At 45.9% G+C, this 19,071-nt stretch overlaps 1 protein-coding gene across 8 annotated transcripts in view; it reads left to right on the top strand.

Annotated features, from left to right (window-relative positions):
* Ptprj (protein tyrosine phosphatase, receptor type, J) overlaps positions 1 to 19,071 on the top strand; it is a 155,935-nt gene that overhangs the window by 103,725 nt on the left and 33,139 nt on the right. The window contains 9 exon segments of one of the 8 annotated variants that reach the window (NM_001399120.1): positions 839 to 857; positions 4,553 to 4,801; positions 6,951 to 7,178; positions 8,184 to 8,324; positions 11,699 to 11,962; positions 13,120 to 13,377; positions 16,007 to 16,264; positions 17,006 to 17,281; positions 18,495 to 18,785. In NM_001399120.1, coding sequence (NP_001386049.1) covers positions 839 to 857; positions 4,553 to 4,801; positions 6,951 to 7,178; positions 8,184 to 8,324; positions 11,699 to 11,962; positions 13,120 to 13,377; positions 16,007 to 16,264; positions 17,006 to 17,281; positions 18,495 to 18,785 — 1,984 coding nt within the window. 8 annotated transcript variants of the gene reach the window in all.

Below are 19,071 nucleotides of genomic sequence, written 5' to 3'. Positions count from 1 at the left end.
TAAGTTTTGGGGCCCTGTGATTTTGTGAGAGGGAATAAATGTGTTTAGGGTCCTAAGGGGAAATTGGCTCCAAGAATATGAGTGTCACCAAGATTAGAGGAGCCTGCTGGGTAGTTAAGGGTGGATTTTTATTCTAACTGTGGTGGGCAATTGTGGGGGCATTTCTCCTCCTTTTGATTATTTTCTTTTTCTCAATCACCGTGCTTTGGAAATTCCAATCACCAAAAGCATGTATTTAAGAAACAATGGGACATGCAGCCTTGAATTACATTAGGCTTTGGGGAAATAACGTATGGTCTGAATGATCGTGAATACCGCTGAAGGGACTCCCTCTCCCCCTAACGGAAGACTAAAATGGTTAACTAAATCTGTAAGGCCTCAAGTTTTGCTTCTTTCCAAAGCTGCATACCAGATAATTAAGAACTGATGCCCTCTACTGATAGACTGAAAAAGGGAGTATTGTATAGTGAGAGGTCCCAAACCCTTTGACTGCATTTCAGCCATGGCTTTAACAGTAGGCTGGCCCTGGGCATGGCTACAGGGAAAAGCTTGTACAGGTCTGCATTTCCTTCTGCATCCTTCTGTCAGTTCACCTCACAGGGGCAGGAGGGAGCACTGTGAAAAACACTGGGTTTAAGTAGTCAGCAGCCCAGTTAATCTTTCTTAGTTGACTTGTGTTTTCCCTGTATTTAAAGCCCAAAGACGCCCTATCCACGGCCATCAACCTTCCATGCACTCAACACCCACCCCCAATATTAAGTCCTCAACTGCTTTGTTTCTGATTTGCATTTTCACGGCCGAATGAATCTGCTGACTTCCCTTTTCTTTTCCGTTACAGGTTGTGTGCGCAGGTGCGGGTGAGTACCTTGCTCCTTTCCATTCTTGTATTGTTACTGCCCCCTAGTGGACACAGAGCTACACTAGTGGCATAAACTGGGAAAAAATATCACTGGGGAAAAAAAAATCACAGGGAAAAAAATGTATCAAAAGCGTACTTAGGGGGCTTGTGGTTAAGAGCACTGGCTGCTCTTCCAGAGGAGCCGAGTTTGGTTCCCAATGACAGCTCACAGCTGTCTATAGCTTGAGTTCTAGAGGATCTGGTATCCTTGCTCAGGCCTGCAGGCAGGACATCAATGTATACAGAAATACAACAAACCAAAACCCCCCAAACCGTGTACTTTCCGTTTTTCCCCCTTAGAAATCGAATGAAGAGAGAATGTAAAGTTGTTTAACTACAACTATAAACATCTTTTGTTTTCCCAACTGAATGTTGGTGATGTATTTCCAACTCCTGGGTGGTAGTTTGGGGGCAGCCTGAGGGACATAGTTAAGCCACCAGTTCATAAATACATTGAACTTCCTGTGATTTTTCTTTTGCCAGCCTACACCCATGGGTGAGATACATGTGTTGAAACTGTAATACTGTGTATTTCTATTTCATGTGATATTTTACAAGCCCTTTCTTGTGTTGCTGTCTTGCTACCCTTACAATATGGTGTTGTGGAATTATACAAATTCTTCGAAAGCAGAGGCAGCCTCCTGTGTCTTTTGATTTTGAGTGTTATCCTGGGAGTGGGTCTATAGCTCATGGCTGGGCACTTGCCTGATACATATGAGGTCTGGCATCCTTAGAACAGTGAATCAGTATAAAGTTCCTTTCCTCTTGGCCCCCCCAGTGCTGTGTGGAGGCCTGAGTCTCAGTTGTAGCTGGGTGCTGCTTTCCCTGGTCTGTAGGAAGACAAGATAAACACAGATGCCTGCCTAATATTATCATATTTGGTTTACATAGCCAAACACATCCAGCTAAAAGCACCATTCTGGGACCAAGACCTTACTGTTTCTATAGTAGTTATAGTAGTTAGTACTTAAAAAAAAGTATATTTTTGGGAAAAAATGCTAGTGTGTGTCCCTAAAATTCAGGAACTTTTTTTCTTTTCCTGCAAAGCCAAGCCAAGCCAAGCCAAGCCAAACCAAACCAAGCCAAACCAAACCAAACCCCCAAAACAACGCAAAGCCTAGGGATCACTGAGATAAAATGATCGACTTGGTCTCACAGTGTTTTACAAAGAGGGCAGAACTTACTGAACCCTTCTAATGAGGCAAATCTTTGTTAATAGCAGTAATTATGCAGAACTATCACAAACAATGGGGAGCCCACACAGGCACTGTCTCTCCTGTGAATCAGCCTGAGAGATAAGCTGGGAGGGAGCTGGAGCTCTGCAGAATTTCATCTCTAGTGCACTCTAGCTCAGAGGGTGGAGTGTTTTGAATGCTCAGTGGCAGGAACAAAACTCCCGAGCTATTCTAGAAGGCGTTTCCTGGGAGCTCAGGACTTCTGGAGCCACAGGAAGGGCCCTGCATTAGTCTGCTGGGTTCCTTCATGGCCATTATACACATTCTCTCTTCCCACAGTTACCTTCTCTGAGCACACAGGTAGCTGTCTTCTCTTGTGTCCTCATGGGGCCCCCTCCAGCCCCTGTGCCTATGGACTAATCTGCTCTTCTTACAAGGATGGCACTTTTAAGGAGAGGGACCCCCCACTCTCATGACCTCATTTGAACTTAACTCCTTGACATGCTGTTTTGCAAGTACACACACATTTACTACTTTAATGTATGGATTTGGGCGATGACACAATTTAGCCTATAGCATATAGGGAGCAGGATTTAGATGCAGCCCTCCAGAACTGATTTCTAGATTAAGGCTTAATTACCCTCCTGTGACAGGTGACAGGGTGAGAAATTGAAGGGTGAGAAATTCAGAAGGGTCCTGAGTTGTGAACCCCAGCTTCAACTGCACATAGCGCTGATGTAAGAAAGAAGGACTGAGTTCCAATCGCAGTATGTACCGAAGAGACCTATGAGACACGTCCAAGTATTTTCTCCTGTCGTTGCAAATACACATTCTTCTCCACTGGGGATAGAGCACTGTCTGGGATAGACCTATTTTAGGCTACACAATACATCTCAGGAGTATTCAGGTAGCTCTAGATGTAAGTATCTTTCACAGTAAAGTAAAACTTAGAAATCAGTTATTACAAACCCTGGGAACTACACACATTTGGAAACTAGCAGCATGTGCTCACATAACCAGTAATGCAAGAAGAAAGAAAAGGAATTCAAACATTTGAGAAAAAACGGAAAGACCATATTTCAAAACACACAGGATATGGCAAAGAGCTGTTCTAAGAGGAGGTTTGTATGAGTAAATGACTTTGTCAGTTCCTCCTTGAAAGACCAGAAACCCAATTCAACAGCACACTGAAGACCCTTCAGTGTGATCAGGTGAGATCCCTCCCAGGGATTTAAGGATGACTCAGCATACGGACAGGACACAGGCCTATGTGATAATGCTGCATTAATAGACAAAATCTACAGTATTATTTCAGTAAATGAAGAGGAAACATTTAGTAAAAATGTACCTCCTCCCATGACTATTGAAATGCAGGAGTCTATTTCCCCATGTTGCTCAGGTTCTCTGTATGAATTAAAAAAAAACAACAACCAAGTTAGGTCTTAGCATAGACTTTTGCTACTGAGATTGGGGCCATAGCCATCGTCCTGCAGATGGGAAGAGTGAGCGGCATGTGCACACTTAGCACCTGGTACCAAGGCTGGGACATTGCTAACTACCCTCCGGGGTGCTGCTCATCTCGCCACCTCCTCTGATGTAGCTGTTACCACTTTCTCCTCACGGCCATTGTCATTGATTGTAAATGGTGGCACCCAGTGATATGTGAACCTGTCAATTTAGAGAAGAAACTCAATGCCTGAAGGGGTGCAGCAGATTATCCCTGAAGTGTTTAATTTTTCTTTGCTCCTCTTCCAACCCTTTCTATGGACTGGGTGAATTTGCACCTCCTCCAGGTGAGGCACAGCGCCCAGGTCATGCTGAGAGGACTACAGCAGTGGCTTCTCCAGCACCCTGAGAATAAGGACTTACCTTGTATTTACTGTTCCTGGTCATTGCTCCTCCATCTTGGGCTAACCAAGTCCACTTCACTTGCTAGTATGACTGTGAATAACCACATGGCTTCCATTGGTTTGGAGTCTAACATATTTGGCCTTGTACAGGGATATTCAGAGAGTTGAAATGATTTTGAATAAAATTTTATGACCAGGGTGAGTAGGATTGAGTTGTCTTAATATATTGACCTTGTCTATAGTGTCACGATGGTTTAGTGATGGTTAATGTACAGTTGGTACATTAGAGTTAAGATCGAGTTTCAAAGGGGCTCAAACCAAGTCACTCAGTGGGTAGAATAGATTTTTATGGGTGGTTTTCCAAGACTCATTTTGCATTTTAGATCTCTTTGTGTCAGTTTATGTCAAGGTTTAAACTCATGGCCAACATGGCCTCCGTCTGTTTACTTTGTCTTCAGTTTCAGGAACACGCACTCATGCGCAGTGTGTATATATTCAGGGGAGTCAAAGAGGCAAACCAAGAGAAATAAAATTGAGAGCCAACAAGATGGACTTTATTCTTACATTTATTAATTTGTCACATATGATTAATCCCACTCTTTCTCTCTCCTCTCTCTTCATTTAAGTAACGCCCAGTCCTGTATTTGACGTTGAAGCTGTCACCAGCCCTACCAGTGTGGTATTAACGTGGAAACACAATGATTCAGCCACTTCAGAATATAAGATAAATGAGGGAAACACGCTGCGGTATACTGTTAAAAACCAGACATCATTTAACATCACAGGCTTAAGCCCAGCTACTTCCTACAAATTCTCCATCACCTTGGGAACAGTCAATGAGACCTCAGGAAAGCCCACATACAAAAATATCACAACAGGTAAGGGACAAGGTAAACAGGGCTGGTGGCTACAGCAGTGGCCTGGGGAGGTGAGGAGGGAGGTTTGGAGGTCACAGGACAGGACTCTGTGGAAAAGATCATATCAGACACTATGTATGAACAACATTATCTTGTCCCCATGAAGCCCGAGGGCTGAAGGGGAAACCTGTGGCATGGGAAAGTTAAATTTCTTCTAAGATCCCATAGTCCTGGCATCAAGAGTGATGGGACTGGAACCTGGAGAGCCAGAGTCTAGCCGCTAGAAGGTCCGTGATATCCATACAGTCACCAGGATCCATTAAATTGTGTGGTTTATTGATGTTAAATTCTTTAGTATAAAGACAAAGAGAGCGGGAGATGTAGCTCATCAGTATAGAGTTTGACCCTACTTCAACTCTCTGTGGTCAGCAGCACCCCCCACACACAGACAGGCACACAGACACACACACACACACACACACACACACACACACATACACACAGGTACACAGACACAGACACACAGACACACAGACACATAGACACACACACATAGACACACACACAGACACACACACAGACACATAGACACACACACATAGACACACACACAGACACACACACAGACACATAGACACAGATACACAGACACACAGACACACACACAAACATACACAGACACACACACAGACACACACACAGATACATACACAGACACACAGACACACAGACACACAGGCACACAGACACAGACACACACACAGACACACACACAGACACACACACAGACACACAGACACACAGACACACAGGCACACAGACAGACACACACACAGACACACAGACACACACACAGACACACAGACACACACACAGACACACAGACACAGACACACACACATACCCCTGGGGTTGGAGAGATGGTTCAGTATATAAAGGGCTTACTGTGCAAGTGTGAGAACCAGACTTTGGATCCTCAGCACCAGCTTGGTAAATCCTGGGTGGGCATGGAGGCCTCCCTGTAATCCCAGATTAAATACAAAACCAACCACCAGTGACCTGATTTGTGTCTGAAACGTCTGACGTGAGAAGTCTGACATGAGAAGTCAAATCAATGACCAGTTGTGTCAGAGCTGGGGGCTGCCTTAGAGTCACTTATCCAGCATCTTCGCAGCCGGCCCTCTGCAGGCCGCAGGCAGGGTTCTTCTCTGTTCGAAGCTCCGCCAACTTTGCCTTTGTGTGCTTGTCTGTATTCTGGTCTCCTCACGGCACACACCAGCAGCTGATGCTCTCGAGCTTAGTCATCCTGCGTCCCCTGCTCTCCCTGTTTTCAGAGCACAAAGCAAAGGGAGAGATGCTGGGTGCTGCAGGATGTGTTTCTAACCCTAATACTCACGAAGCAGTGGTGCGGAGTCTGTTGCAAGTCTGAGCCCAGCCTGGGCTACATAGTGAAACCAACTAAACAAGCAGTAAAAAGGCGGCAAAAACAGAAGGGAGTGTATGTCCTTTTAGCTGAATTGGTTTAAATTATGTCGCCATCAGGCAATAAGGTGATGGAAGGGCCTGGGCATAAAATATTGTTTGCATTAGTTGAACGGAAGCTTCCAGATTTAGAAATAGTCATTTGTTTGATCCTTTATTTTCAGTGTCTAAAATTAACACAGTTAAATGCCACTGTGTAGAGGGGTATTTTAAGAAGAACTTCAAATTCCTGTTGGGAATTTGAGCAATCTTGAACAGTGATGCAGAATGTGAGCAGTTCGGGTTTCAAGGTTTCTCTTCTCGAGTTTTCTTTTTTTTTTTTTTTTTTTTTAAATTTATTTTTTTAAGATTTTTATTTTATTGTATATGAGTACACTGTAGCTGCCTTCAGACACACCAGAAGAGGGCATCAGATCTCATTACAGATGGTTGTGAGCCACCATGTGGTTGCTGGGATTTGAACTCAGGACCTCAGGAAGAGCAGTCGGTGTTCTTAACCACTGAGCTATCTCTCCAGCCCTCTTCTCGAGTTTTCTAATGGTGTTTGTTCCCTGCCTCTGTGATGTCATGGGGAGGTTTAGGCTCTGATATGAAAGGCACGTATTTAGTGGGTCACTTAGGCAGTGACCTAAGGAAGATGGCTTCAGAGGCCTTTCCCACTAATTCCCACTGTGTGTTTTTGAAACAGAGCCCTGGCCAGTGTCGGATCTCCAAGTCGCCTACATCGGTGTGACACAGGCTCTTCTCGCCTGGAGCAATGCAAACGGCACCGCTTCTTACCGGATGCAGATTGTAGAGCTGACCACAAATTCATCAGGTGGTATTTCAGATCTGAAGCCGGGGACCCATAAGAGCTTGGCTGTCCAAGGATCGAATGAGACCCAGCATGACTTATGGGTCACAGAAGGCGTCTCGGGTGAGTTACGCAATTATGTATCCGGTTTTGATTTTTATCATTTACTGGTGTATGTTTGTGTAGGGTTTGAGAACTGCTGGTAGACTGCCCTGCCACAGTGTTGTGTGGTCTCATACCTTAGTGAGGAGGAGGGCTCCTAGTTTACAAGTCAACACAGGGCTCAGTGTGGTACTTGGGGACTGGAAGGTCGATAGGCCTTTTCACCTTTCACATCGGCTGAACAGTGACAGGTGTTAAACAGTGGATGACCAAATCAGTTCCCCCATTGAGGAGAGGGATCCTTAGTAGGCAAACCCAGCAGATGTCTTTTGTGCTTTCTTTAGAGAAGTCAATTGTAGACTCTGTAGCAGTGGATTCCTCTGGTAACTGTGAGATGAGGAAGAGGAGAGACTAAATCTCCATTTTACACCAAGGCAACGAAGATACAGATTACGTATTAGAATCAGAAACCAGATGCTGAGTGCTAAGACTGAAAGGTAATTTATGGCCCACGACAGGTAGTGAGGCCTTCAGGAGATAGGCCACTCTCAACTCTTTCTCCTGATTTGGTGTCTGTGTCTGGTTGCCTCTCAGGGAGCACCCCTCCCACATAGTTCAAGGCGAAGTGGACATGAGCTCTTCCTATCTCAGAGCAGTCTGAGGGAGACTGCCATGGTGGGATGGCAGAAGATGCTTCCCAAGGAAAGGAGAATGGTTCAGCATATCAGAGCTCAAAGAAAACTATAAAATAGCTGTGGTGTTACGGAGTAATACAAAGTGAAGTATCTGGTTCTTTTCAGGGAACCAGATCTTTCTCAGGAGGCGGCAGAGAACAGATATTTATGGAGTACCAACTGTGGGCCCTGTTGGATGTGTCATCCTATGGGATAGGGTGGTGAAAGGTGGGGGATGTGTTCTTGTGGTTAATGTCTTTGCCTCCTGTGTTTGAAGCAGATGCCAATGGCACCGAGGGAAGCCCAGTGGCCAACATATCCCAACTACATAAGAATTCTCTTGCCTCTGCAGACCCACCCTCTGCCCGGGATCCCTCCCTCACAGAGGTCTTGCTCACTGAGCTAAAGCCTGATACTCAGTACAAAGTCACCATTTATTCTCAAGCAGCAGATGGCACAGAAGGACAGCCTGGGAACAAAGTGTTTAAAACAAGTAGGTTGATTTTTATGAAATGGACTCAGCCTGAGTTTTATAAAGTTTTATCTTTTGTGATTCCATATCTGGATTATTTCTTGCTTAGCAGCTAGTTCCATTATTAAAAGGATCTTCCTGAGAGAGGTTTTGGGTGGAGCCGTGGCACTGGGTTTCTCTGTACCTCTGTGACCACAGTTTATCTTTTAAGATGCTCAGCAAAGCATTGGGCAAGGGACGGTGTGGATGCTGGGTGCCTCCTCACATCTGTCTTTGCTGTCTGCCAGCGTGTTTCTGGTTTTGACTGGCCCTTGAGGTGTATGTCGACTTTTTTGTCAAGACCCTTGCTGACATTCACATTGCTGTCATTAGGTGTGGTTCACAGGCACCCTCACTCTGTGAGTTCAGTGTCTGGAAACTTTTGTGATCAGTGCTCATGATGCGATACGGTTCCTGCTCTTGGATGGGGGATTGGGATAAACGTGTGTAGAAGCGTCTTCCTTGGTCCCTTTGAGCTCAGGCACTAGAGCTTCGTGTTCTCAGAGACTCGGTGTGCACTGGCTTGGTGTGTCTTAGCAGAAAATATTTTGAAACACCATCCTAGGTCAACAGACCGAGGGAGTGAGGGTCAAGACCAGAGGAACAAGGGCAGAAAACAAGCTGGTATCCAGGAGGTGCTAGGCCACCCTAGATCAATTTGTGTCCTGGAAGTCAAAGTCCCCAGGTAGATGTTGTGTGTCCGCTTGCTGAATGGCTGTGCTTGGTAAGGGAACTGGCGTCCCTTGACTTTCATGTGGATGACTAGCAGCTCCTACCCCCAAGAATGTTGAGTGCTTCTTGGAAAGGGGACAGGGCTACTGCATGGGTGGTGCATGGCTGCTGTCCATTCTGCTGCGTACTCTACGGACATTGTGAGGTGAAGCGTGATTCTAACATTCAGTCCCAAGGGAGGATCTGAAGTCACTCTAGAGGATGATACGTCTTGGATTCATGAAGACGGTGTGGAAGGGGATCAGGGAGGACACTTCAGTTGAGGAGATGCCTTGGTCAGAAAGGCAGATGACAGACTTAGGGTGTGAAGGCTGAGGGAAAGGCAGTAGCGGGAGTGGTTTTGACGGATTCATGACTCTGTATGCAAAGCTCTTTTATCCAAGTGTTTACAGAAGATAGTAGAGGACCGCAAACCCCCTACCCTGAGGGGCGACTGGGTAGGAATGTGCTCAGAAGAGTGGCCTGTGAGTAGCAGAAGCCCAGCCAGGATGCAGCTAGGCAGGCCAGAGAGGCCTGGGTGTTGGCAAACAGAGACTAGAGCCTCAGACGTGTCGATGCAGGGGAAGGAGGGGACTTAGGGGACAGCTCGGAGATCCTGGTAGGTCTGGAAGGTTTACTGTAATCTCTAGAGATATTACATGCGTCTCTTGAGAATTTTCTCTTTTAGCCAATGGGGAGGGGAGGGAGAAGAGGAATACTTTGGAATATCTGCCAGCAATGACTGTGAGGCTGTGTGATTTGTACAGGGTTAGGAAAAAAAAAAAAAAAACAACAACACGTGGGGAAGCCATTGGTTGTAAGCCATGCCTGTAAGGAACGAATGACAGCTTACCCTGGCATCCATGCTGAAGGAGGAGTGACTTGTCTCGTCTTCCCTCTTCTAGAAATGGTAACATGTCAGTGGGAAGGAGAGAGGTTGCTCTGGAGTGGCTGCTTGACCTCAAGGTCCTCAGTGATCTGGTGGCAGTGGCTAGGACTCAGGACTAGGAGGGCTGGGTGAAGAGACTGGCTTCCTGGAGGTGCTGTGATTAGTGGTAGGCTGTCCTACACACGAGACACTTGCGTAAGAAGGTGGATGGGGTCCGTATCTAGTCCTTGCGCCTCTTTCCACACCTCCTGAGCTGAATCCATCCGGAGGAGGGGGCATTTGCCTAATTTGCTAAGAGGAGTCATGTGTTTGGGTTCTAGACAACTGCTCTTTAAAGTTCTTTGAGAAGAACTAAAGCATTGTAGACTCTTGGCTTGAATCACACATATCCTGGGTTCTATTGAACTGTCCCAGGATTTGGTAAGTGTAGAAGCTGTGCGCTCATTATATGGTGTTTGGGTTTTGTACCTATGTGTCAGTTAGTTTTGGCTGATGTGATAAATTACCACAGACTGGACAGCTAACAATGACAGACATTTACTTTTCACAGTTCTAGGAGTTAGGAGTGTGAAGCCAGGTGCTAGAGATGGTTGGTATCTGGTTGTGGGCCCCATTCTTTATATCACAGTGCAGATGAGTTGCTTTTGGGCCTCTTAATAACGACGCTGATCCCATCATGATGGTCTGCTCACCCTTATGATTAATTACCTCCCTAAGTCCCTTTGAATACTGTTAGGATCTCTCTCTCTCTCTCTCTCTCTCTCTCTCTCTCTCTCTATATATATATATATATATATATACATATATATATATATATATATATCTCCTATATCTTATATTCTACCCTGAAGCATAGATATATAAATATATTTAAAATCCATCCATCCATTCATATACACACATACATAACACACACACACACACACACACACACACACACACACACACACAGCCCATCTGGTATTTTTCCAGGGACTGATCAGGTGGGCCAGGGTTGAGGAAACTATCAGAGTATATTTCAAACCCAAGTAAGTGGCTGTTGGAGAGGCACCTCCAGAGCTGCAGTAAGTGTTAGGGGAGGGGATAGTGTTCCTGGAGCCCAGTGAAGACAGAAGACACAGGATGCAAGACTGATTATTCCCATTAGACAGCCCCCATCTTCCTCCTCACCCCACTCATTGGTGCAGAGTCCTCATAGGCCATGTGGAAGGCCCCCCAGTGATGTCACATGCAGAGTGCAGCCTCCTGGGACACAGGGTAGGCAGAAGAAAGACAGGATGGGCTAGTGGAGTAGATAACTGAAGGACCTCTAGTCTTCTCACATGGTCTTCTATAAGGTCTCATAAGAAAGTGGCTTGGTAGCTTTCCTGAGGTCTCCCTGACTGGTAAAGCCCGGCCGGCTTAGAATCCAGTGTGCTCTCTGTTCAGCTGTGAGACATTTTCATGATGTATGGGTGTGTTTGTTCTTGGCTGGATCTGTACTTGAAGGCTTTTCTGGCTTTCCCCCAAGCCTCTAGGGCAGTCCGAGGTCTGCTCACAAACAGCACAGAGCATCTGTGAGGTGCAGCTCTGTGAGGTGCAGTGGCTCAGCTGTCTTTGCTGATGTCTGACTTTGATGAGACCTTCACACATTTCTGGTCATGGAGACCTGATGGTGAGGGTGACTGACTGATGACAGGTCCTGATGACACGCTCCGCTCTTCTCATTCTGACTTGACCACTCTGATTATTTTTCACTCCTCTTGTGTCTTTGAAGATCCCATCCAAGTTTCTGACATCCGAGCTGTGAACATCAGTGACTCGAACATGACCCTGACCTGGAAAAGCAACAATAATGAGTCCCATGCTTCATTTACCTACAAAATATACGTGGCTGGGGGTTCCGACTCCATCAACGAAACTGTCAATGAGACTCAGGCCGTCATCCGTGGACTCAGCTCCAGTACCTTGTACAACATCACAGTGCTTCCTTTCCTGGGTCAGACCGCGGGTATACCAGGCTTCCTCCAAGTGTACACTTGTAAGTTCTCTCCTTGCTGTGTGGTCTGCTTTGCTTTTCTGCTGTTGTGGCAGCCTCTGACCAAAGAAAATTGGTGGAAGAAACTGTTTATGTCAGCTCGCACTTCCGGGTGGCAAGCAGTCTTATCACTTAGGGTAGTCAGGGCAGGAGCTGAAGCAGAAGCCAGGGAGGAACGTGGCTTATTGGCTACATTTCTGCCTCGTGCACAGCTGTTTTCCTTAAGTAGCCCAGGACCTCCTGCCCAGATACAGTATGCCTGCCTAGGTCTGGGCATGCCCACTTCAGTCATCATTCAAGGCTTTTTCTCACAGACATGGCCATAGGCCGGTCCAGTCTGGCAGTTACAGAGCTGAGGTTTCCTTTCCCCAGGTGACTTTAGGTTGTTACCAAGGTAACCATAAAAGCTAACCTGCACACTGTGGCTCCCCTTTCTTGTGGTCCGCTATATGCCGGGAATAGATACAAGGCAGGGGAGCTGCGTTCTGTCCTGAAGGAATGCCTAGCACTGCACGTGGTTCCACAGGGGCTCATTCACCCCTCAGGGTGTGAGAGGTAGTGCGAGCCTTCGTTGGTTGACCCCAGGCACAGGCTCAGTGGCTTGGGATGTGCTGCTTTGGCACTATGTCATTGAATGCTAGGGTATCCTTGAGATATGGTTGGTGTTAGTCTGCCTTTATAGAAGTGGAGACCATGTCTGAGGTGATATGGGAAGGCTGAGAAGCAGGTAAATGACGGAGATGAGATCAGACCTTTGGAAGGCTGAGTAACGTATTCAAGATAAAGCAACCAGCCATGGCCAGCACTCTCCCCCAGAGCCTGGGAATCCTTACCCCTCTCACTGCCTCTGGGTAACCGGCATGGTGTCTGCACTTTTGTGGCCAAGTGACCTTCCTTAGCCAGAAGCACCAGCTTTAGGCTTATACTGCAGTTGGTGCTCTGGAGAATGTTGGCCAGTGCTTATGAGGGTCAGCCATACTGTCCCGCAGAGACGGACTTTACATACTTTTGTTTTTGAGACGAACTTTCACTGTGCATCTCAGGCCGTTCTCAAACTCTAGATGCCTCTGACTGAGCTGCTCCTGTTGTGGACAGGGCCAACACTGTACCCTGCCCAGGGATGGAGGTTCTTCCCTAACCTTACTCACTGTCTTCTGCAGCCCCCCGTCCTGTTTCTGACTTCCGAGTGACAAATGTCAGCCTGAGGGAAATCGGTTTGGCTTGGAGAAGCAATGACTCGGAGTCATTCGAGATTTTCATCACGCAGGAGGGAAGTGAGAAACGTTGGAATGCTTCGACGGGAGACCTGAGCTATATCGTTGAAAATTTAAAGCCTGGGACCAGTTACCAATTTGAAATATTCCCACGAGGACCAAATGGGACTGAAGGGCCATCCCAGACAGTTGTTGGTAGAACTGGTAAGCATCTGGATGCTGAAGTTTCTTACAGGAAGCCAGTGTAATTTATAGATGTCTTGTTTTACGAATATTGTTTTTCTTTTCATGAAAAAGAATCTTAAAAATATTTCATGCCTGTGGTGCATATCATCAATACAAAAATAGAGTCAAGAAAAAAAAACAAATGTAAAGTCATTAATTAGCACATCGCTGTAGAGAGGTCAGAGGATAACTTGGGGATTGGTTCTTTCCTCCCATCCTGGGCTCTGGAAATTGAACTTAGGTCCTCAGGCTTGTGGGGCGAGTTCTTTTATTCACTGAGCCACCTCACAGATCTCCAGCCCCTTTTTAGATAAGGTCTCTTGTCACTCTCTAACTTACTATGTGACTGAGGTTGGCCTTGAACTCTGCCTCAGAGATGCTGAGATCAGAGTCACATGCTACTATAGCCAGCTCCCTGATACTATTTTAAGATGTATAGAAACATATATATTTACCCTTTACAAATATGGCTGTCTTTGTTCGTGTGTTGGTTTATAATCCGCTTTCTCCTCACCTGCTTATTATGAATATTTTACCCTGTCAGCACGAGTCATTTTATTTTTATCTATTTGTTTTCTTATTTGCTTTTGAAACAAGGCTTCACTGTATAGCCCTGACTGGCCTTTGTAGACCCTGTTGGCTTTTCACAGAGAAGTCAGCCTGCTTTTGCTTCCCAAAGTGTTAGATCAAAGATGTGTGCTAACATGCCTGGCAATGTTTATTTTATGATATAATTTAAAATCAGCCTTATATTTGTGTCTAGTTTCTTATGAGTAGTTTCCTTGGAATGGGTGGCAAGAAGGGTTGGAGTAAGGCCCCGGAAACTTACAGTTTCTGTCCATTAACGAACAACTCTCACCACTGCTTGGGACATAGTCAAACAGCGTTAGAGGCTGTCTTGATAAAAGGGAAACAAATACCTTCAGATCTAATTTTCCACTTTGGGTATCTGTCAGAAAGAATTGAGAGCAGGGTCTCAAATAGCTGTTTGTATACCAGTGTTCATTCACAGCAGCCCAAAGGTAGAAACCACCCAGTATCCATTGGCACACACATAAACAAAATATGGCTTTATCTGTAGTCTACACAATAGAGTATTAATCTGCCATATTGAGTGAAGCCTTCATTTATGTTATAAATGTATCTAGTAGATATGCAAAGTGAAATAAGTCACACACAGAGTACTTTACTAAGTCACTCATACAGAAAGAACATTTAATTTATTTTATTATTATTTTTAACAGCAAGGTCTTACTAGGTAGCCCTAGCTGACCTGGAAGGTGTTATATAGAACAGCTTGTTTCAGATTTACCATGATCCTCCTGCCTCTGCCTCCCACATGCTGGGGTTAAAGGTGTGTGTTACCACACTCCCAGAGACAAGTACTTGTGCTTTAATTTATACAAAGTGCCTAGAATAGGCAGCAGCACAGAGACAGGGAGGAGTCTGGGTGTGGGGGGAGGGAAAAGAAAGGCACAGCTTTTATGTTGAAAAACGATGAAAACATTTTGGATGTGGAAATGGTAATGTTCATACAATTCTACGGGTATATTTAGTACTGGCACAATGCACATTGACAGATGGTTAATGAGAAATAGTGTGGGGGTTGGGGATTTGGCTCAGTGGTAGAGCACTTGCCTAGCAAGCGCAAGGCCCTGGGTTCAATCCCCAGCTCCGAAAAAAAAGAAAAAGAAAAAAAAAAAAGAGAGAAATAGTGTGTTGTGAGTATTCACCACGCTGAAGGGGAGGGGGACATAGGTACTTCTTAGCTGTTCTCATCTGACTGAATTCCTTTCCTGCCTGTGCCCACAGCTACACCTTTTGGTCACATCATTGTCATAATTACACAACTCTTATTTTATACTTGAACGTTTGGCTCTGCGTATGTAATAACCTTCCCCATAGTTAGCCTGATCTTCCTCCTATTAGAGGAAGGTACCATGTAACTGTATGTATCATGGCTTATACAGCGCTCTCTTCATTTTCCTTCTTGCTTTTCTCTTCAGTACACCAGGCAGTACATATGGAGTGCATGCATGATGAAAAATGCTGAATGATGAAAAACAAGCTAATATTTATTTAGACAGGGTCATGCTGAGGAGCTCAAGGTGCCTTGAACTTGAAATCCTCCTGCCTCAGCTTCATAATTGTTGCTGGGATGATAGGTCTGCATCAGACTCAACTTCAGACACGCTCTTTACTGAGATACAGTATAGGTATAAAAAGTGTACCCCTTCTCAGTACAGAACCTCATGAATTGCCACAGAATGCATCAGAATCCCAGGTCAAAGTAAGAAATGGAGTGTAGGGCTGGCAAAATGGACAGTAGTTAACGGCACTGAATGATCTCACAGAGGACCTGGGTTAGCTTTCCTCCCTCTTGCCTGCTCACAATCATCCTTAACTCCAGTTCAGGGGTTCTTCTCATCTTCAAAGGCACCAGGACACTTTTTAATTTTTACTCTGTAGCTCAGGCTAGACCTGACCTCTAGTGTGTGATGTCTGGCCTCATTGGAAAGTTGGATAACAAAGAGTCGTTCTTTTGACAAACACTCTGAAGTAAAACTGGAATCCTGATTAGATACTTTCCTTTCTTTTCTCTGACTAGACTGCAGTGCTGTGACTGACATCCTCGTGGTCAGCGTTAGCACCACTGAAATACAGCTGGAGTGGCAGAATACAGACAGTGCTTCTGGATACACTTACCATTTAGTTCTAGAGTCTGAGAATGGCTCCATCAAGACCAACAGTTCTCAGAAATGGATCACAGTGGGGGGCCTTACCCCAGGCACCTTATACAATGTTACAATCTTTCCAGAAGTGGACCAGATGGAGGGCAACTCCAGCTCTATTACCCAGTACACAAGTGAGTCTCGTGGGGGAGGAGGCAGGCAGAGGGGTACAGTAACTGTTAGGGAGAGGGTGGATTATGCCTCTGGGTTTCAGGTTGATGTGAGAGCTGCTTACCTAGAAAACAGCGGCCTCAGCAAAGGCTCTTCTGTATGGGTAAGCACTAGTGCTGGAGCTGTGCGAGTACGGCTGTTCTTCCTAAGCAGAAAGAAACATCGTAGGAGAATGGAGATGTGGTAGAGCCTGCTACTCACTCTGCAGAAACACAAACTAGAAAGCGGCTGTCCTGCTGGCACTGAAGATCCCCTCAGATGAGGCTCTCTTCTGTGACAGTGACGTAGATGCTTCCGAAGCCTTCAGATGGATGGACGGTGGAAGTCTTAGCTTGTCACATGCTTTACCTTCCTAATTCCATCAGACTCCAAAGGGAGGTTGGGAACAATAGTACACTGTCTCTGGGTATGAGATAATATATTGGAATATTTATGACAAAATATAAAAAGCGCTCTCTCTGTATGGGATAATATGTTAGGATATATATGATAAATTTAAATAGTCAAAGAAGCCTGGACATTTTAAATTCTTTTCAGGCTTAATTTTCGGAATATCTTTTAGGGAAATCATGCTTTGAAGCAGTACATATTAATTGTATTAATTCTTTCTTGAAAAAATATCAGGGCGCTTTCAGATATAGAAATAAAATAGGCCTGTAATTCAAAGTGATTCATTTTTGTTCGTTTGTTTAATTTTAAACAAGGGCCCAGCAATGTGTCCTACATTGAAGTAAACACCAACACCACCGTGGCAGCCATCCAGTGGAAGAACCTGGACGCAGCCTCTGCTTCCTACTCCTACTCCGTTCTTATCTTGAAGGCTGGAGATGGCAGCAATGTAACCAGCAGGGTCAGAGACATCCCTTCTGTCACCATCCCTGGGCTAATCCCCGGCGTCTCTTACGAAGTGAAGATCTTTACAAAGATTAGGAATACAGAGGTTGGGAATGAGGTACCTGGTCAGAAGCTGTTCTGTATGGGTGAGTAGTCCTGTGTTCTTAGTGGTCCCTGCTCTTCCCTTTGTGGCGCTCACGTGCGGGAACCTTCCCCAGGCTGTAGGTGGACACCGAGAGTTCCAACACAACCTGGCAGCTCATTAAGGATGTGTTGACTCCATTGCCCTGGCTTCACTGACCATGTTCTTACTGAGCACGGGCTTTGTTAGAGAGGTCCCTGCCTTTCTAGAACTTTTAGCCTGCTGAACAATACAGGTAAGAAATGAAAGTAAGCAAGTAGATAGGTGGTGATTATGGCTAAGAGGACAGAAAAGAAAACTAGGGAAGGGGGGAATGGTATTCTTATCGGGGGTGTCATGTGCAGATGCCCCATGGAAAGGAGACTGAGCCTCGGTCTGAGGGAGTGAAGAGGCAACCACATGACCATCACAGGGTTTGACCCTGCATTATGGGCAGAGGAGCAGCTGGGGCAGAGGCTGGAGAGAACATGGCATTGGAGAATTTATAGGAGGCCAGGGTGATGGGAGTGGGTCTGCGGGAGCTTGACAGTGACAGGCAGGAGGCATTAGAGCTCAATGCTTGGGCTCTTCCGAGCTTTCCCATGTTGTGGTTAACATTGCTTGGTTAGACTGCATCCTGCCAGTCTACCTGCTTACTGTGCTGTTTCATTGGTGGTGTTGGGACCTCTGTTGTCATTGCGACCTTAAACAAGGTCATGTATACAGTTGGCTGGCTGGCTGGGGCAGGAGCTGGGAACTGAACTTGAGTTCTCTAGAAGAGCAGCAAATACTCTAGTCCCTCTTCCCGGAATCTTGCTTGGCGACTGCCACCCATGTAGCATTTAATCCTCTGACAGTCCTGTGCTGAGACCCAGAGCAATGAAGTGATTTACCCAAGGTCATGTGGTCTGATATTGATTAGTTCAATGAAGCTGAGCATCTTCCTCCACATCCATGCTCTCCTCACGTGCTGGGTCAGGTCCACATCCATGCTCTCCTCATGTGCTGGGTCAGGTCCACATCCATGCTCTCCTCATGTGCTGTGTCAGGCCCACATCCATGCTCTCCTCATGTGCTGGGTCAGGCCCACATCCATGCTCTCCTCACGTGCTGGGTCAGGCCCACATCCATGCTCTCCTCATGTGCTGGGTCAGGCCCACATCCATGCTCTCCTCACGTGCTGGGTCAGGCCCTCTGCTTCCCACGAGCCTCACCTCGCCCTGTTCTTTGCTTTGCAGAACCTGCACAAGTGGATTCCTTACACTGTGAAGTGGTCCCGAAGGAGCCAGCGCTGGTTCTGAAGTGGGCCTGCCCCCCTGGCATGAACTCAGGCTTTGAACTGGGGGTCAGGAGTGATGCTTGGGACAATATGACACACTTGGAGAACTGCACTTTGGACAATGACACAGAGTGCAGGACAGAAGTCACCTATTTGAATTTTTCTACCTCGTACAACATCAGCATTGCCACCTTGTCATGTGGAAAGATGGCATTGCCCACCCAGAGCACCTGCACCACTGGCATCACAGGTGGGCCTTGTGGCGGGGAGCTGCAGCCTGAGAATCCTTTTACGGTGTTTACTTTCTCTTAAAGTTGTTTTTTTTTTTTTTTTTTTTTTTTAATCAGCAGACTGCTTACCTCATTCTGCAGCAATCCAGCTTAAAACTGCAGAGCAAGAGTTTTACATCCTGAGCAGTTCTGAGAGAATAACTCGCTTCCTTCTTTTTACTCCTTCCCTTCCCCTCCCCCTCTTTCTCTTTTCTTTTCCCCCTTCTTTCCCTTATTGCATCTAGAAAGGCATTTTGTAGAAATGTT

This window comes from Rattus norvegicus, chromosome 3, assembly GCF_021556685.1.
Source record: "Rattus norvegicus strain SHRSP/BbbUtx chromosome 3, alternate assembly SHRSP_T2T, whole genome shotgun sequence".
In the NCBI taxonomy this organism is placed as follows: Eukaryota; Metazoa; Chordata; class Mammalia; order Rodentia; family Muridae; genus Rattus; species Rattus norvegicus.
Note: the sequence above shows the minus strand (reverse complement) of the source record. Positions and strands in the feature narration are given on the sequence as shown.